The following is a 14,972-nucleotide window of genomic DNA, read 5'->3' as shown; positions in this document are numbered from 1 at the left end:
GGGAAGGCCCATTCCTGTTTTAGCATGCCTCCGTGCACAAAGTGAGGTCCATACAGAAATGGTTTGTCGAGATCGGTGTAGAATAATTAGACTGTTCTGCACAGAGCCCTGACCTCAACCCCATCGAACACCTATGGGATGAATTGGAACGCCGACTTTGAGCCAGTGCCCGACCTAATAAATGCTTGTGGCTGAACGAAAGCAAGTCCCTGCAGCAATGTTCCAACATCTAGTGGAAAGCCTTCCCATAGGAGTAGAGGCTGTAAGAGCAGCAAAGAGGGGACCAACTCCATATTAATGTCCATGATTTTTGAATGAGATGTTCGACGAGCAGGTGTCCACATACTCTTGGTCATGTAGTGTATGATGATTGAAAGACCGGAGAGTGAACACAGTCATTAATCAGGATGTACAAAACAAATTTATCAGGCCTCATCAGATATTAATTCCAAAGTGAGGTATTGAGAAAAAAGGTATTTAACACAGAAGAATTTGAGTCAATTATGAATATTCTGACCCCTCGTGTTTAATCATACTTCCTATAATATACAGCAGTGTTTCCCAACTCCGGTCCTTGAGTACCCCCAACAGCACATATTTTTGTTTTGGCCCCGGACAAGCACATGTCAAATAATTTCTAAGCCTTTGACAATTTGAATCGGTTGATTTTGTCCATGGCTACAACAAAATTGTGGGCTGTTGGGGGTACTGGAGGACTGGTGCTGGGCTGTTGGGGGTACTGGTGATGGGCTGTTGGGGGTACTGGCGATGGGCTGTTGGGGGTACTGGAGGACCGGAGATGGGCAACACTGATATACAGTATGACCTAAAGCTAACTGCCAAATAAAGAAACACTTGAGTAAATGAGGGATACAAAGTATATTGAAAGTTCCGAAGTTAAAAAAGCAATTAACATCCCATCATGCTTAGGGTCATGTATAAAAACGCCCAGTTTCTCATTTCTCAGTGACTTTGAAAGAGGTGTCTCAAGGGAGCATAAGGGGTTTCATGTACGCGTCTGTGTCTCTCAGGCACCAACTCTCAACCCAATTGAACACTTGATTCTGGAGCAGGGCGTGAGAGCACTTTCCACCACCATCAAAACACCAAATTATGGAATATCTCATGGAAGAATAGGTCACTCCAACAGAGTTCCAGACACTTGTAGAATGTATGCCAAGGTGCATTTAAGCAGTTCTGGCAGCATGTGGTGGCCCAACACCTTAAGACACTTTATCTTGGTGTTTCCTTTATTTTGGCAGTTACCTTTACATGATCAGTTGAAGTAATACTAACATACTGTAAACTACATACCTAATGAGTATATACTACATACACTATTAGTTCATTTTAGTATACTGTAAACAAACAGTATGCTTTCAGTTGAGCGTACTAGCTCTTCGCCTGTCTACCGGAAGTTGATGCTGTTGCTATGCAACCTTTCGCTAGCTACAGTGGCTTGCGAAAGTATTGACCCCCCCTTGGCATTTTTCCAATTTTGTTGCCTTACAACCTGGAATTAAAATAGATTTTTGGGGGTTTGTATAATTTGATTTACACAACATGCCTACCACTTCGAAGATGCAAAATATTTTTTCTTGCGAAACAAGCAAGAAATAAGACAACAAAAACAGAAAACTTGAGCGTGCATAACTATTCACCCTCCCAAAGTCAATACTTTGTAGAGACACTTTTTGCACCAATTACAGCTGCAAGTCTCTTGGGTTATTTCTCTATAAACTTGGCACATCTAGCCACTGGGATTATTGCCCGTTCTTCAAGGCAAAACTGCTCCAGCTCCTTCAAGTTGGATGGTTTCTGCTGGTGTACAGCAATCTTTAAGTCATACCACAGATTCTCAATTGGATTGAGGTCTGGGCTTTGACTAGGCCATTCCAAGACATTTAAATGTTTCCCCTTAAACCACTTGAGTGTTTCTTTAGCAGTATGCTTAGGGTCATTGTCCTGCTGGAAGGTGAACCTCCATCACAGTCTCAAATCTCTGGAAGACTGAAACAGGTTTCCCTCAAGAATTTCCCTGTATTTAGAGCCATCCATCATTCCTTCAATTCTGACTAGTTTCCCAGTCCCTGCCGATGAAAAACAGCCCAACAGCATGATGCTGCCACCACCATGATGGTGTTCTCGGGGTGATGAGAGGTATTGGGTTTGAGCCAGACATAGCATTTTCCTTGATGGCCAAAAGCCATCTGACCAGAGTACCTTCTTCCATATGTTTGGGGAGTCTCCCACATGCCTTTTGGCGAAAACCAAAAATGTTTGCTTATTTTTTTCTTTAAACGATGGCTTTTTTCTGGCCACTCTTCCATAAAGCCCAGCTCTGTGGAGTGTACGGCTTCAAGTGGTGCTATGGACAGATACTCCCATATCCGTTGTGGAGCTTTGCAGCTCCTACAGGGTTCTCTTTGTTGCCTCTCTGATTAATGCCCTCCTTGCTTGGTCCGTGAGTTTTGGTGGGCAGTCCTCTCTTGGCAGGTTTGTTCTGGTGCCATATTCTTTCAATTTTTAATAATGGATTTAATGGTGCACCGTTGGATGTTCAAAGTTTCTGATATTTTTTTTTATAACCCAACGCTGATCTGTACTTCTCCACAACTTCGTCCTTGACCTATTTGGACAGCTCCTTGGTCTTCATGGTGCCCCTTGCTTGGTGGTGCCCCTTGCGTAGTGGTGTTGCAGACTCTGGCGCCTTTCAGTGAACACATATGCACGCACCACTTTTCCGTTTTTTATTTTTTTGAAATAATTTTTTCCCTCATTTCTCTTCACCAATTTGTACTATTTTGTGTCCATTACATGAAATCCAAATAAAAATCCATTTAAATTATAGGTTGAATTGCAACAAAATAGGAAAACGCAAGGGGGATGAATACTTTTGCAAGGCACTGTAGTTAGCCTAACAACTTACTAGTTAGACATTTTATGACTTCGGGTGTGTTCTTAAATTCAATATGGAGTGCCAGAGTGCGCTCGCAAATTCAGAGCGTTGTCAGATTGTCCGTTTGTAAATTCACAGCCTTTCACTCTCCAAGCGCACACTGGACGCTCAGGCCGAGGAGTAGGGTTGATTTGAGCATTCTGACCGTACAATGGCAGTCAAGCACCCAAGTTAACATTGGCTAGCTACTTCCAGACACAAATGAGGCCACTCTGACCATTTTACTCGCCCTAGCAGAGCATGACTGCAACTGTGCTGCTGGCAACCATTTAATTACGTTTTTTTAGCCTACGTTTACTGACACCTGCAATATTCAACCGGTGTTGAGCATTCGTAAATTCATTATTCTACACTCTGGTACACTCAGACGAGAGTGCTCTGAAATCGGAGTATGTAGCCAGAGCAAAGGACAGAATAGCTAACAAATTGTCAGCCAACATAACGTGTAAGGTAACATATTTGAAAAGTCATTACTTTATTACATTGATACATTTTCTGAACATTGTCATAATTAGTTAAAACAATGCATTTGTATCCGCTCTCGTACTTCGGCTGGATATTTTCCGACATTTTCTGAAAAAGATGTGAAGCCACGCCCATTTCCTGAATAATTGCATTATGGGCTCTAAAGCACGTAAAACTTCATATCTTGGCGAATTTAGTACAACATCCGGGAACTTTTGGCATACTATGCCCATACTATGACCTATAATCATTCTATATACTCAATTCACGTCACAAATAGTATGGTTATTTTTTTTAATCCGTTATTTTACCAGGTAAATTGACTGAGAACACGTTCTCATTTACAGCAACGACCTGGGGACTAGTTACAGGGGAGAGGAGGGGGGTGAATGAGCCAATCGTAAACTGGGGATTATTAGGTAACCGTGATGGTTTGAGGGCCAGATTGGGAATTTAGCCAGGATACCGGGGTTAACACCCCTACTCTTACAATAAGTGCCATATGATCTTTAATGGCCCCAGAGAGTCAGGAGATCCATTTAACGCCCCATCTGAAAGATGGCACCCTACACAGGGCTGGGGAATTGGGATATTATTTTTGATTTTTTTTTTAGACCAGAGGAAAGAGTGTCTCCTACTGGCCCTCCAGCAGCATCTGGTCTCCCATCCAGGGACTGACCAGGACCAACCCTGCTTAGCTTCAGAAGCAAGCCAGCAGTGGTATGCAGGGTGGTATGCTGCTGGCATTAGTGCGGTTAGTATGAGTATTCGAACACTGCTATTGTCATGTTAGTACATAGCTCCAGAATGTGATTGTCTCTTGGACAGAGTGAGCATCATTGGACACATCATCCAGCTAAAGGAGAGCCGACCACACAAGATGTCCACTTAGCAAAAGATTTAAAACGTTAAAAAAGTGTTTCTGTCATCGGGTTAGGCAACCCTAACCCCAAATAACATAAACAAGACTCACACTCTATGGAGAGAAGACCATAACTGCAGTGATCAATGCATGTCAGACTGTATGGAGAAACTAACTGAAGTGATCAATGGCTTGTCAGACGCCCTATGTTTCACTGCACAACACGACCTCAACAAACAAGACGATATCTTCCTTTCAGCTCTTTATTTAGGTGCATGGGAAGGGCAATATTTTTTTCTCTGGAACAGACTCACTTATTAGCCTTTTCTCTCTCTACGTTCTTTTCACCTGTCAGCACTTTCTGTTAGTTCCCAGAAGGGGTAGAAGTGGCCACTTCTTCAGACATACTGTAATTGAGAAAGCTTGGTGACATGGGTGTTTCTAATCTCATTAGATGGAGAAAAATACTGGTTTGTCTTTAAAAACGTGTCTGCCTTTATCTAGCAAGGGTAAATGAATGTTCATTATTCACTTCTCTTTTTGTTGCATGCTTGAGGTGCAATTTTGGAAATGTTGTATTTTATTTATTTATTTCACCTTTATTTAACCAGGTAGGCTAGTTGAGAACAAGTTCTCATTTACAACTGCGACCTGGCCAAGATAAAGCATAGCAGTGTGAACAGACAGCAACACAGAGTTACACATGGAGTAAACAATAAACAAGTCAATAACAAAAAAAAGGAGTCTATATACATTGTGTGCAAAAGGCATGAGGAGGTAGGCGAATAAGTACAATTTAGCAGATTAACACTGGAGTGATAAATGATCAGATGGTCATGTGCAGGTAGAGATACTGGTGTGCAAAAGAGCAGAAAAGTAAATAAATAAAAACAGTATGGGGATGAGGTAGGTAAATTGGGTGGGCTATTTACCGATGGACTATGTACAGCTGCAGCGATCGGTTAGCTGCTCAGATAGCAGATGTTTAAAGTTGGTGAGGGAGAGAAAAGTCTCCAACTTCAATGATTTTTGCAATTCGTTCCAGTCACAGGCAGCAGAGAACTGGAAGAAAAGGCGGCCGATTGAGGTGTTGGCTTTAGGGATGATCATTGAGATACACCTGCTGGAGCGCGTGCTACGGGTGGGTGTTGCCATCGTGACCAGTGAACTGAGATAAGGCGGAGCTTTTCCTAGCACGGACTTGTAGATGACCTGGAGCCAATGGGTCTGGCGACGAATATGTAGCGAGGGCCAGCTGACTAGAGCATACAGGTCGCAGTGGTGGGTGGTATAAGGTGCTTTAGTAACAAAGCGGATGGCCCTTTGATAAACTGCATCCAGTTTGCTGAGTAGAGTATTGGAAGCCATTTTGCAGATGACATCGCCGAAGTTGAGGATCGGTAGGATAGTCAGTTTTACTAGGGTAAGTTTGGTGGCGTGAATGAAGGAGGCATTGTTGCGAAATAGTAAGCCGATTCTAGATTTGATTTTGGATTGGAGAGGTTTGATATGAGTCTGGAAGGAGAGTTTACAGTCTAGCCAGACACCTAGGTACTTATAGATGTCCACATATTCTAGGTCGGAACCATCCAGGGTGGTGATGCTAGTCGGGCGTGCTGGTGCAGGCAGCGAACGGTTGAAAAGCATGCATTTGGTTTTACTAGCGTTTAAGAGCAGTTGGAGGTCACGGAAGGAGTGTTATATGGCATTGAAGCTTGTTTGGAGGTTAGATAGCACAGTGTTCAAGGAAGGGCCAGAAGTATACAGAATGGTGTCGTCTGCGTAGAGGTGGATCAGGGAATCGCCCGCAGCAAGAGCAACATCATTGATATATACAGAGAAAAGAGTCGGCCTGAGAATTGAACCCTGTGGCACCCCCATAGACTGCCAGAGGACCAGACAACATGCCCTCCGATTTGACACACTGAACTCTGTCTGCAAAGTAGTTGGAGAACCAGGCAAGGCAGTTGTTAGAAAAACCGAGGCTACTGAGTCTGCCGATAAGAATATGGTGATTGACAGAGTCGAAAGCCTTGGCCAGGTCGATGAAGACGACTGCACAGTACTGTCTTTTATCGATGGCGGATATGATATCGTTTAGCACCTTTAGCGTGGCTGAGGTGCACCCGTGACTGGCTCGGAAACCAGATTGCACAGCGGAGAAGGTACGGTGGGATTCGAGATGGTCAGTGACCTGTTTGTTGACTTGGCTTTGGAAGACCTTAGATAGGCAGGGCAGGATGTATATATGTCTGAAACAGTTTGGGTCCAGGGTGTCTCCCCCTTTGAAGAGGGGGATGACCGCGGCAGCTTTCCAGTCCTTGGGGATCTCAGACGATATGAAAGAGAGGTTGAACAGGCTGGTAATAGGGGTTGCGGCAATGGCGGCGGATAGTTTCAGAAATAGAGGGTCCAGATTGTCAAGCCCAGCTGATTTGTACGGGTCCAGGTTTTGCAGCTCTTTCAGAACATCCGCTAGGGGGGTGGAGCTGTTGGCCGAGGTTAGAGTAGCCAGGAGGAAGGCATGGCCAGCCGTTGAGAAATGCTTGTTGAAGTTTTCGATTATCATGGATTTATCGGTGTTGACTGTGTTACCTAGCCTCAGTGCAGTGGGCAGCTGGGAGGAGGTGCTCTTGTTCTCCATGGACTTTACAGTGTCCCAGAACTTTTTGGAGTTAGAGCTACAGGATGCAAATTTCTGCTTGAAAAAGCTGGCCTTTGCTTTCCTGACTGACTGCGTGTATTGGTTCCTGACTTCCCTGAACAGTTGCATATCACGGGGACTATTCGATGCTATTGCAGTCCGCCACAGAATGTTTTTGTGCTGGTCGAGGGCAGTCAGGTCTGGAGTGAACCAGGGGCTATATCTGTTCTTAGTTCTGCATTTTTTGAACGGAGCATGCTTATCGAAGATAATGAGGAAGTTACTTTTAAAGAATGACCAGGCATCCTCAACTGACGGGATGAGGTCAATATCCTTCCAGGATACCCGGGCCAGGTCGATTAGAAAGGCCTGCTCGCAGAAATGTTTTAGGGAGCGTTTGACAGTGATTAGGGGTGGCCGTTTGACTGAGGACCCGTAGCGGATACAGGCAATGAGGCAGTGATCGCTGAGATCCTGATTGAAGACAGTGGAGGTGTATTTGGAGGGCCAGTTGGTCAGGACAACGTCTATGAGGGTGCCTTTGCTTACAGATTTAGGGTTGTACTTGGTGGGTTTTTTATGATTTGTGTGAGATTGAGGGCATCTAGCTTAGATTGTAGGACCGCCGGGGTGTTAAGCATCTCCCAGTTTAGGTCACCTAACAGAACAAACTCTGAAGCTAGATGGGGGGCGATCAATTCACAAATGGTGTCCAGGGCACAGCTGGGAGCTGAGGGGGGTCAGTAGCAGGTGGCAACAGTGAGAGACTTATTTCTGGAGAGATTAATTTTAAAAATTAGAAGTTCGAACTGTTTGGGAATGGACCTGGAAAGTATGACATTACTTTGCAGGCTATCTCTGCAGTAGACTGCAACTCCTCCCCCTTTGGCAGTTCTATCTTGACGGGAAATGTTATAGTTGGGTATGGAAATCTCAGAATTTTTGGTGGCCTTCCTAAGCCAGGATTCAGACACAGCAAGGACATTAGGGTTGGCAGTGTGTGCTAAAGCAGTGAGTAAAACAAACTCATGGAGAAGGCTTCTGATGTTGACATGCATGAAACCAAGGCTTTTTTGATCACAGAAAAAAACAAATGAGGGTGCCTGGGGACATGCAGGGCCTGGGTTTACCTCCACCTCACCCGTGGAACAGAGGAGGAGTAGAATGAGGGTACGGCTAAAGGCAATCAAAACTGGTCGCCTAGAGCGTTGGGGACAAATAATAAAAGGAGCAGATTTCTGGGCGTGGTAGAATATATTCAGGGCATAATGCGCAGACGGGTATGGTGGGGTGCCGGTACAGCGGAGGTAAGCCCAGGCACTAGGTGATGATAAGAGAGGTTGTATCTAAATAAATAAACTGTTCGGTCACTGATTTCGCAAGTAAGACTTGCAGGGACAGAAATAAGTAATTATAAAGAAAAGCCTGTGTAATTTCGAATACTTTTTGTCTCAATGGGTGCGCCTTTTTTTTTAATCAACATGCTCATTTTGCACTATGACGCTAATGCAATTATTTCATCTGTCTCCGCAATGATGCCGATGGCAGGGAATAGGCTAATGTGGTTGGGGATGGTCAGAGAAGACAATGCACCTTTTCAGACCTCAAAAGTGGTCTAATTTAAATGTAAGAGAAATGTCAGTGAAAGACACTGTTACGATATGCTGTTATGAAATGGTTAAGAGGTGCTTGTTTTAATTACTTCAAAAGAACCCAAAACGTAACTACTACCATTAATTGCTAGGTTGTTTTTAATACACACAAGGAAAACAGCAGAGCGTAAAGTATGACCAGTCTTTAGAAGACAAAGAGGTACTAAAGTCTCAGTGTCGATGTACTCACCTTCCCAGGGGGCTTTGCTCCCCTCCTGGCTGCCATGGATACCAGGATGCAGAGCAGGGCTGAGGAGAGGGCCACTGCCCCGAACACCAGTCCCCAGGAGAGGCTGCAGAAGTAACAGGAGCTCTCGGCCGAGGTGCACACCAGCACGTGCACGGAGGAGAGGAGCAAGCACAGCAGGTAGAAGGGCAGCGAGAGCAGAGCAGAGGACACAGGGAGATCCACCTCTGAGGCACTGCTCAGTGCCTCGGGCATGGCCAGCAGCAGGAGGAGAAGGAGCTGGAAAGAGAAAGGGGAATGCACACACACAGAAAATCCTGGAATTAAATAAAAACAGACTCAATGGTGTATTTACATATGCATGCAGATACAGCACTAACACCAGACAGACCAAGCTCATCTCTATTGTTGCAACTGTTGTATGAGTCAAACAGTAAAGGAAACAGCAGATGGAAAGAGATGGATGGATAGATGGGCAAGCTATGAGGTAACACTTGAGTCAAGGGTCCGCAAGTAGAGTGTGAGGGTACAAAGAACAGACATTTGTCAATCCGTGGTTGATGTGGCTTGGATTGAGTCAAAGCTAAAGCATCATTTGTGTGCTTCTCGATATTTGCATTTGGATTTTGGCTTGACTGAAGTCTTTCAACTGAAACCTTTGAATGTGCCATCTTGGAAGCAAATATGCAAGCTCTTTCTTTTCAAATTAAACACCAGAGACACGTGTTCCATGTCCTTTGCTATGCAGTTCACTTTTTCGTCCCATCTCTACGGACTAAATCTATCAGGGACGGTGCACTAGAAAGATGACTAGTTGCTTTGTCCTTGAGTACTGACTGTAACAAAATGCTGACAAGTCCAACTTTTTCTTTTGAAAACAGCCTCTTTTCTCTCTCTTTGCATCTTTCACTTCTTTCTTCCAGATGGGAGGCAGTCACCTCTGAGGGACACTTCTTCGTTTCAATTCAGAGTTAGAGATATTTTTGATCAACTTTCCCCACTGCTCCCAATAATGCTCACTGGGGAATCTATACAGAGCATTCTATGTCATGCTAGAATTAGCATTTTTATCTCTGATAAGAAATAAGTAACTTGTAGGAAAACAGTCTAAAAGCGTGAACATGACAGCAAAGCTAGTGAATTCAAATGGAAAACAGTACAAACTGGAATTATGACTTGTGAGTACAGTATTTACCATTTCTAAGCAAATTCTAAAAGTGGATGCAAACGTATTTTGTTTTTAATCGACAGTTAAATATCCCAATATTATTTTGGATGATATTTTATTGATACTTTGACGCAACCTATTGTTTTTTTAAAGCCAACGCTACACGACTGTACCTACGCCAAAACTATTTTTCAACCTATAGCTTGTTCTCCATCTTCTTTTTAAATAGTGGGCCAACATGTTTTCAGGAATTTTATCTCCCTGACTGATCAAAACTCGCTTTCTCGTGGCTCTCTTGTCTCTCTGCAGCAGATATATGGTGAGCAATATGTTTGGAACATCAAATCGCAATACATTTAGAATCGTGAGAATTGCAATAAGTTATCGTATTGACAGTATGGTGATAATATCATGAGGTCCCTGGCAGTTCCCAGCCCTATTCTAAACCCATGAGGTTATAACATACAGTATATTTTATGAAAACAGCTCTACCAATGATCCAAAACAGTCCTACGTTAAGTCAAACCCTTACACAAGGAATGCAAGGGAGCAGTTGCCAACACGTTCTGTGATTGTTACAATTATTGTTTTCAGCTTCTACCGCAAAATTACCTTTTTGCATATTAAAGCCTCTTCTCCAAGATTAAATGATCAAAACATATTGAAATGCACATTAGTTGTGACTGCAACAGTCAGTGCGGCAGATTTAGCTTTGTTCATTTGTTTTGAAGGGAACGTGTGGGAATTGCCCCATTCAATATCGTTCGTGGCAGAATCGTTGTACAAGCCAAGGAATGTTGTATAGTTGTACAGTTACCGCGAGCCCCTTCGGCCCCAGAAAAAGTTTACTTGGAGAAATGCTTGCTCAACAAAGAGCAGTAGAGATCTGTTCCAACTGTCGAATTCTTCTCACACTAGCTCAAGGTCATTTAAATAATTGAAGGCTATATCAACACTATGTAAACCATGGGCTTTAATAAAGTGAAGCGTAATATCAACATTACATTTGTTTCATTAATATTGATTGTGTTCTATGAATATGCCTAGTCTAGATTTTGGGTCTCTTCAGGAGCAGAATTGGCATCTTAAAATGCTAATATATTTGGATGTGGGATCTTTATGGATGTAGGTACCTCATCCCAACAGTTTAGAATGCTAAGAGCTTATTTAGGCCAATGCCATACAACATAGAAACCATCAGCAATATAACACCATGGTCACACACCATACCATGCACTGGCATGCATATATACTGTACTTAACAGTTTGGGTATGTAGAAAAGTGTCCCTAATCATGATGCGTTTCTCAGGAATGCTGAAATGTCTGTGTTGCTCTCAACAACCCCCATTCTGTCACACCTCTGGGAAGCTGTTGTGATGACATCCTTTAGGTCTGATATCTGATTGGAAGCTCCCAGACATTTCTTGATAGTATTTTCCTGTAACTCAACAGCCCTGCTTGCACATTGCTAAATTGTCCATATACACATATGGAGTCAGATAATATATGAATAGACTTTGTTAATATAGAAATTGCATAGTGTTATTACGAGTCACATGTGAGGTATATAGACACAAGATATTATTCACTACAGCCTCACCACCACCACCCTCATCAGGAAAGTTCCTGCCCCCTGATCCTTGGCCCACTCCCAGCTCCGGGGTGCTGTTTCCCCTGGGTACAGATCTAGGATCAGTTTCCCTTCAAGCCTAACCTTAGCAATTCGTGAGGAAAATTACAAACTGACAAGCATCTAGAGGCAACACCCCAATACCCACCTGGAAGACAAGGACCATGCCCACCACCATGGAATATATGTCATATTTGCCCAGCTGCTTGCTGAGGGCTTCGCTCATGGCCCTGAGGGCCTCCAGGTACTGCTTGAACACCTTCTTCCCCATGTTGGTCAGCACCTCTGATGTGTTGCCCTCCACCACCAGCTTCACCCAGTTACCATGGGACTTCTCTGCCACACGGAACTGCTCATAGCCCTCCTCTGTGGGAGAGATATGAGAGGAGGGAGAGAGAGATGAGAGGAGGGCGAGGAATGGAAGGTGTAATGACAAAATGTGGGTTTGTGATATAATATGCATATTAATAAATCAATCAATTACACATCATGAACAATAAACAAACTACTACTGGAAGTCGCACACGTAGACAAAACATAACTAAATGTATCACCTTTAAAGACTATTGTATATATTTAAAATTACACATTGACATACTAATAGCTAATCCTGTGGTAGAAAAAAAACACAGGTAATCATTTACACATTTACGCTCAAATAATTTGCGTTGGAGACTTGGAGTAACGCATAATCAATCAACTGCACTTAAATTAAGTGGGCCAACAGTACATTCACTCCATATCATTTGTATGCAGGTGTATAGCTCCATTAGCATTGAGGTTGCCAACTCGGATCCAACTCATAATGGTCAGGATTAGGGTTGCACATTATGGGGAATATTCAGGAGGTTGAAACTTTCCGTGGGAATTAACGGGAATATATGCAAATTAATATTCATGTTTTTAGCATTGGATATATTTACCATATCATATGGAGACAGAAACATAAACCTTTTACCTAATCATAATTGCAAATGATGAAATCCTTCCAATAGAAATAAAAAACAACAATTTAGTTACGAATTGAACTTTAAATGAGTTGACTCTTCACATGGAATGATTTCACTGAACAACAAAATAAAGGGAATATTGAATGATCCCCAATGATCCATCGCATCACCCAAAAACATTTCCAACATACATCTGTAAAATGAGAGTCTAAAAAAACTAAAGCTTTGGTTGTCTTCCTTTCAGGCTCCCATGTCTTCTCCCTGGACCTCCTCAATGTCCACCTCTTGAACAGCAGACTCTGAGGCCTCATCTTCACTGTCACTTTCCAACCTTGTTGAGGATGGCTTGTTATCAGGCTCAAAAAACATCAAACAAGCCCACATGGCCACCAATTTTTCAACCCTTGTATTGGTCAGCCTGTTGCGTGCCTTGGTGTGCGTGTTCCCAAAGAAGGACCAGTTGCGCTCTGAGGCGGCTGATGTTGGTGGGATTTAGAGGATGATGGAGGCAACAGGGGAAAGAGCCTCAGATCCACCAAGTCCCTTCCACCAGGTTGCTGATGAGATATGTTGGCACAACTGCGATATTGCAGCTCCATCCCAAAGCCCTTGCTTGGAAGTGTACTTTGACAGACTGCCAAGAACCTTGCCCTCATCCAGGCCAAGGTGGCGAGACACAGTAGTGATGATACCATAGGCCTGGTTGATCTCTGCACCACACAGGATGCTCTTTCCAGCAAAGTTGGGGTTCAACATGTACGCTGCGGCGTGAATGGGCTTCAGGCAGAAGTCTTCACGCTTTTTGATGCATTTCAGAACTACAGTTTCCTCTGCTTGGAGCAACAGTGAAGTGGGCAGGGCAGTACGGATTTCTTCTCTTACATCTGCAAGCAGAGTCTGAACATCAGACAGGATGGCATTGTCTCCCTCAATCCGTGCAATGGTTCCTGCTATATGTTTCAGGAGTTTCAAGCTGCTTACCAATCTCTCCAAAATACATCATCCAGGAGGATCCCCTTGATGGGGCTGTCCATATCGGCAGACTGTGAAATGGCCACTTCTTGGAGAGACTGCTTCCCCTCCAGGAGACTGTCAAACATGATGACAACTCCACCCCAATGGGTGTTGCTGGGCAGATTCAATGTGGTGCTCTTATTCTTCTCACTTTGCTTGGTGAGGTAGATTGCTGCTATAACTTGATGACCCTTCACATACCTAACCATTTCCTTGGCTCTCTTGTAGAGTGTATCCATTGCTCTCAGTGCCATGATGTCCTTGAGGAGCAGATTCAATGCATGAGCAGCACAGCCAATGGGTGTGATGTGAGGGTAGGACTCCTCCAATTTAAACCAAGCAGCCTTCATGTTCACAGCATTGCAAATACCTTCTATGGTTCAAGGTCATTGATGTTTGCCTTCAGCTCATCTGCAATGTAGAGACCAGTGTGTCTGTGCTCTTGTAGAATACTGGTTGAGTTGTGGAGACGATGTAGTTAATTATTCCTTGCCCACGAACAGTCGACCACCCATCAGAGATGATTGCAATGCAGTCTGCTTTCTATATGATTTGCTTGACCTTCACTGGAACTCAGCTGAATCCAGCAAATTAGTAGATAAAGCATGTCTGGTTGGAGGGGTGTATGCTGGGTGAAGAACATTCAGAAATCTCTTCCAATACACATTGCCTGTTAGCTTCAGAGGTGAACCAGTTGCACACACAGCTCAAGCAAGACATTCATCAGTATTTCTCTGACTATGTTCCTCCATTCAGTCAAAAAAAACTTCTGATTCCAGGAGGACCATGAGCTGTTCCTATCGATAAGGTATCTGATTCATCATTTTCACCTCGAAAAGAAGTAGAGGGACTTTTGTCAGAGGTTGATTGTTGTGAGTGCTGAGGGAACTTCATGCACTTGGCCAGATGATTCTGCATCTTTGTTGCATTCTTCACATATGATTTGGCACAGTATTTGCAAATGTACACAGCCTTTCCTTCTACATTAGCTGCAGTGAAATGTCTCCACACATCAGATCGTGCCCGTGGCATTTTCCTGTAAAGATGAGATAAAATGAGTTTAAAAAATAAAACAATACAATTTCACGTACAGATAAATAGTTAAGCAGTTAGATTAAACAACTCCTTTGCAAGATACATGTTTTAAAATTAAACATGTATGGAATTAACACTCCTCAGTTAGCAGGCTCAAGCAAGCTAAAACCCACATGGTAGCAAAAACTAACTAGCAGAAATTGTTAAGTTAAAAATTATTTAAACACACTTTGCCATAGGCTACTATTCACTAGTTAACAAAAAATAATGTATGTCATATAAAATATATTCACCCCACCCAGTATTGTAATTAAAAATGACCAGAAAGCATGTAGTCCTTGGCTCAGACAGCATAGTAGTGTGGGCTCAATAGCATCTCATTAGTGTGCAAGATCTTGAGAATCA

The 14,972-nt window shown here is 43.3% G+C and overlaps 1 protein-coding gene across 5 annotated transcripts in view; it reads right to left on the bottom strand.

The window, feature by feature from the left end:
• The window catches only part of LOC112221074 (GPI ethanolamine phosphate transferase 2), a 120,047-nt gene that overhangs the window by 41,857 nt on the left and 63,218 nt on the right, over positions 1-14,972 (bottom strand). For 3 of the 5 annotated variants that reach the window (XR_006079568.1, XM_024383167.2, XM_024383166.2), the window contains exons 7-8: positions 11,717-11,934; positions 8,773-9,048 (exon numbers count right to left, since the gene is read on the bottom strand). Coding sequence is in view for 3 of the 5 variants with exons in the window: in XM_024383167.2 (XP_024238935.1) it covers positions 8,773-9,048; positions 11,717-11,934 (494 nt within the window). In the remaining 2 variants the exon portion in view is untranslated. Of the gene's footprint in view, positions 1-8,772; positions 9,049-11,716; positions 11,935-14,362; positions 14,541-14,972 lie in introns of those variants that run through there. The other 2 variants (XM_042303177.1, XM_042303178.1) reach the window with 2 other exon arrangements.

Source organism: Oncorhynchus tshawytscha, linkage group LG21 (assembly GCF_018296145.1).
Source record: "Oncorhynchus tshawytscha isolate Ot180627B linkage group LG21, Otsh_v2.0, whole genome shotgun sequence".
Taxonomy (NCBI): domain Eukaryota; kingdom Metazoa; phylum Chordata; class Actinopteri; order Salmoniformes; family Salmonidae; genus Oncorhynchus; species Oncorhynchus tshawytscha.
The sequence above is the reverse complement of the archived record's forward strand: the minus strand, read 5'-3'. Positions and strand labels throughout refer to the sequence as shown.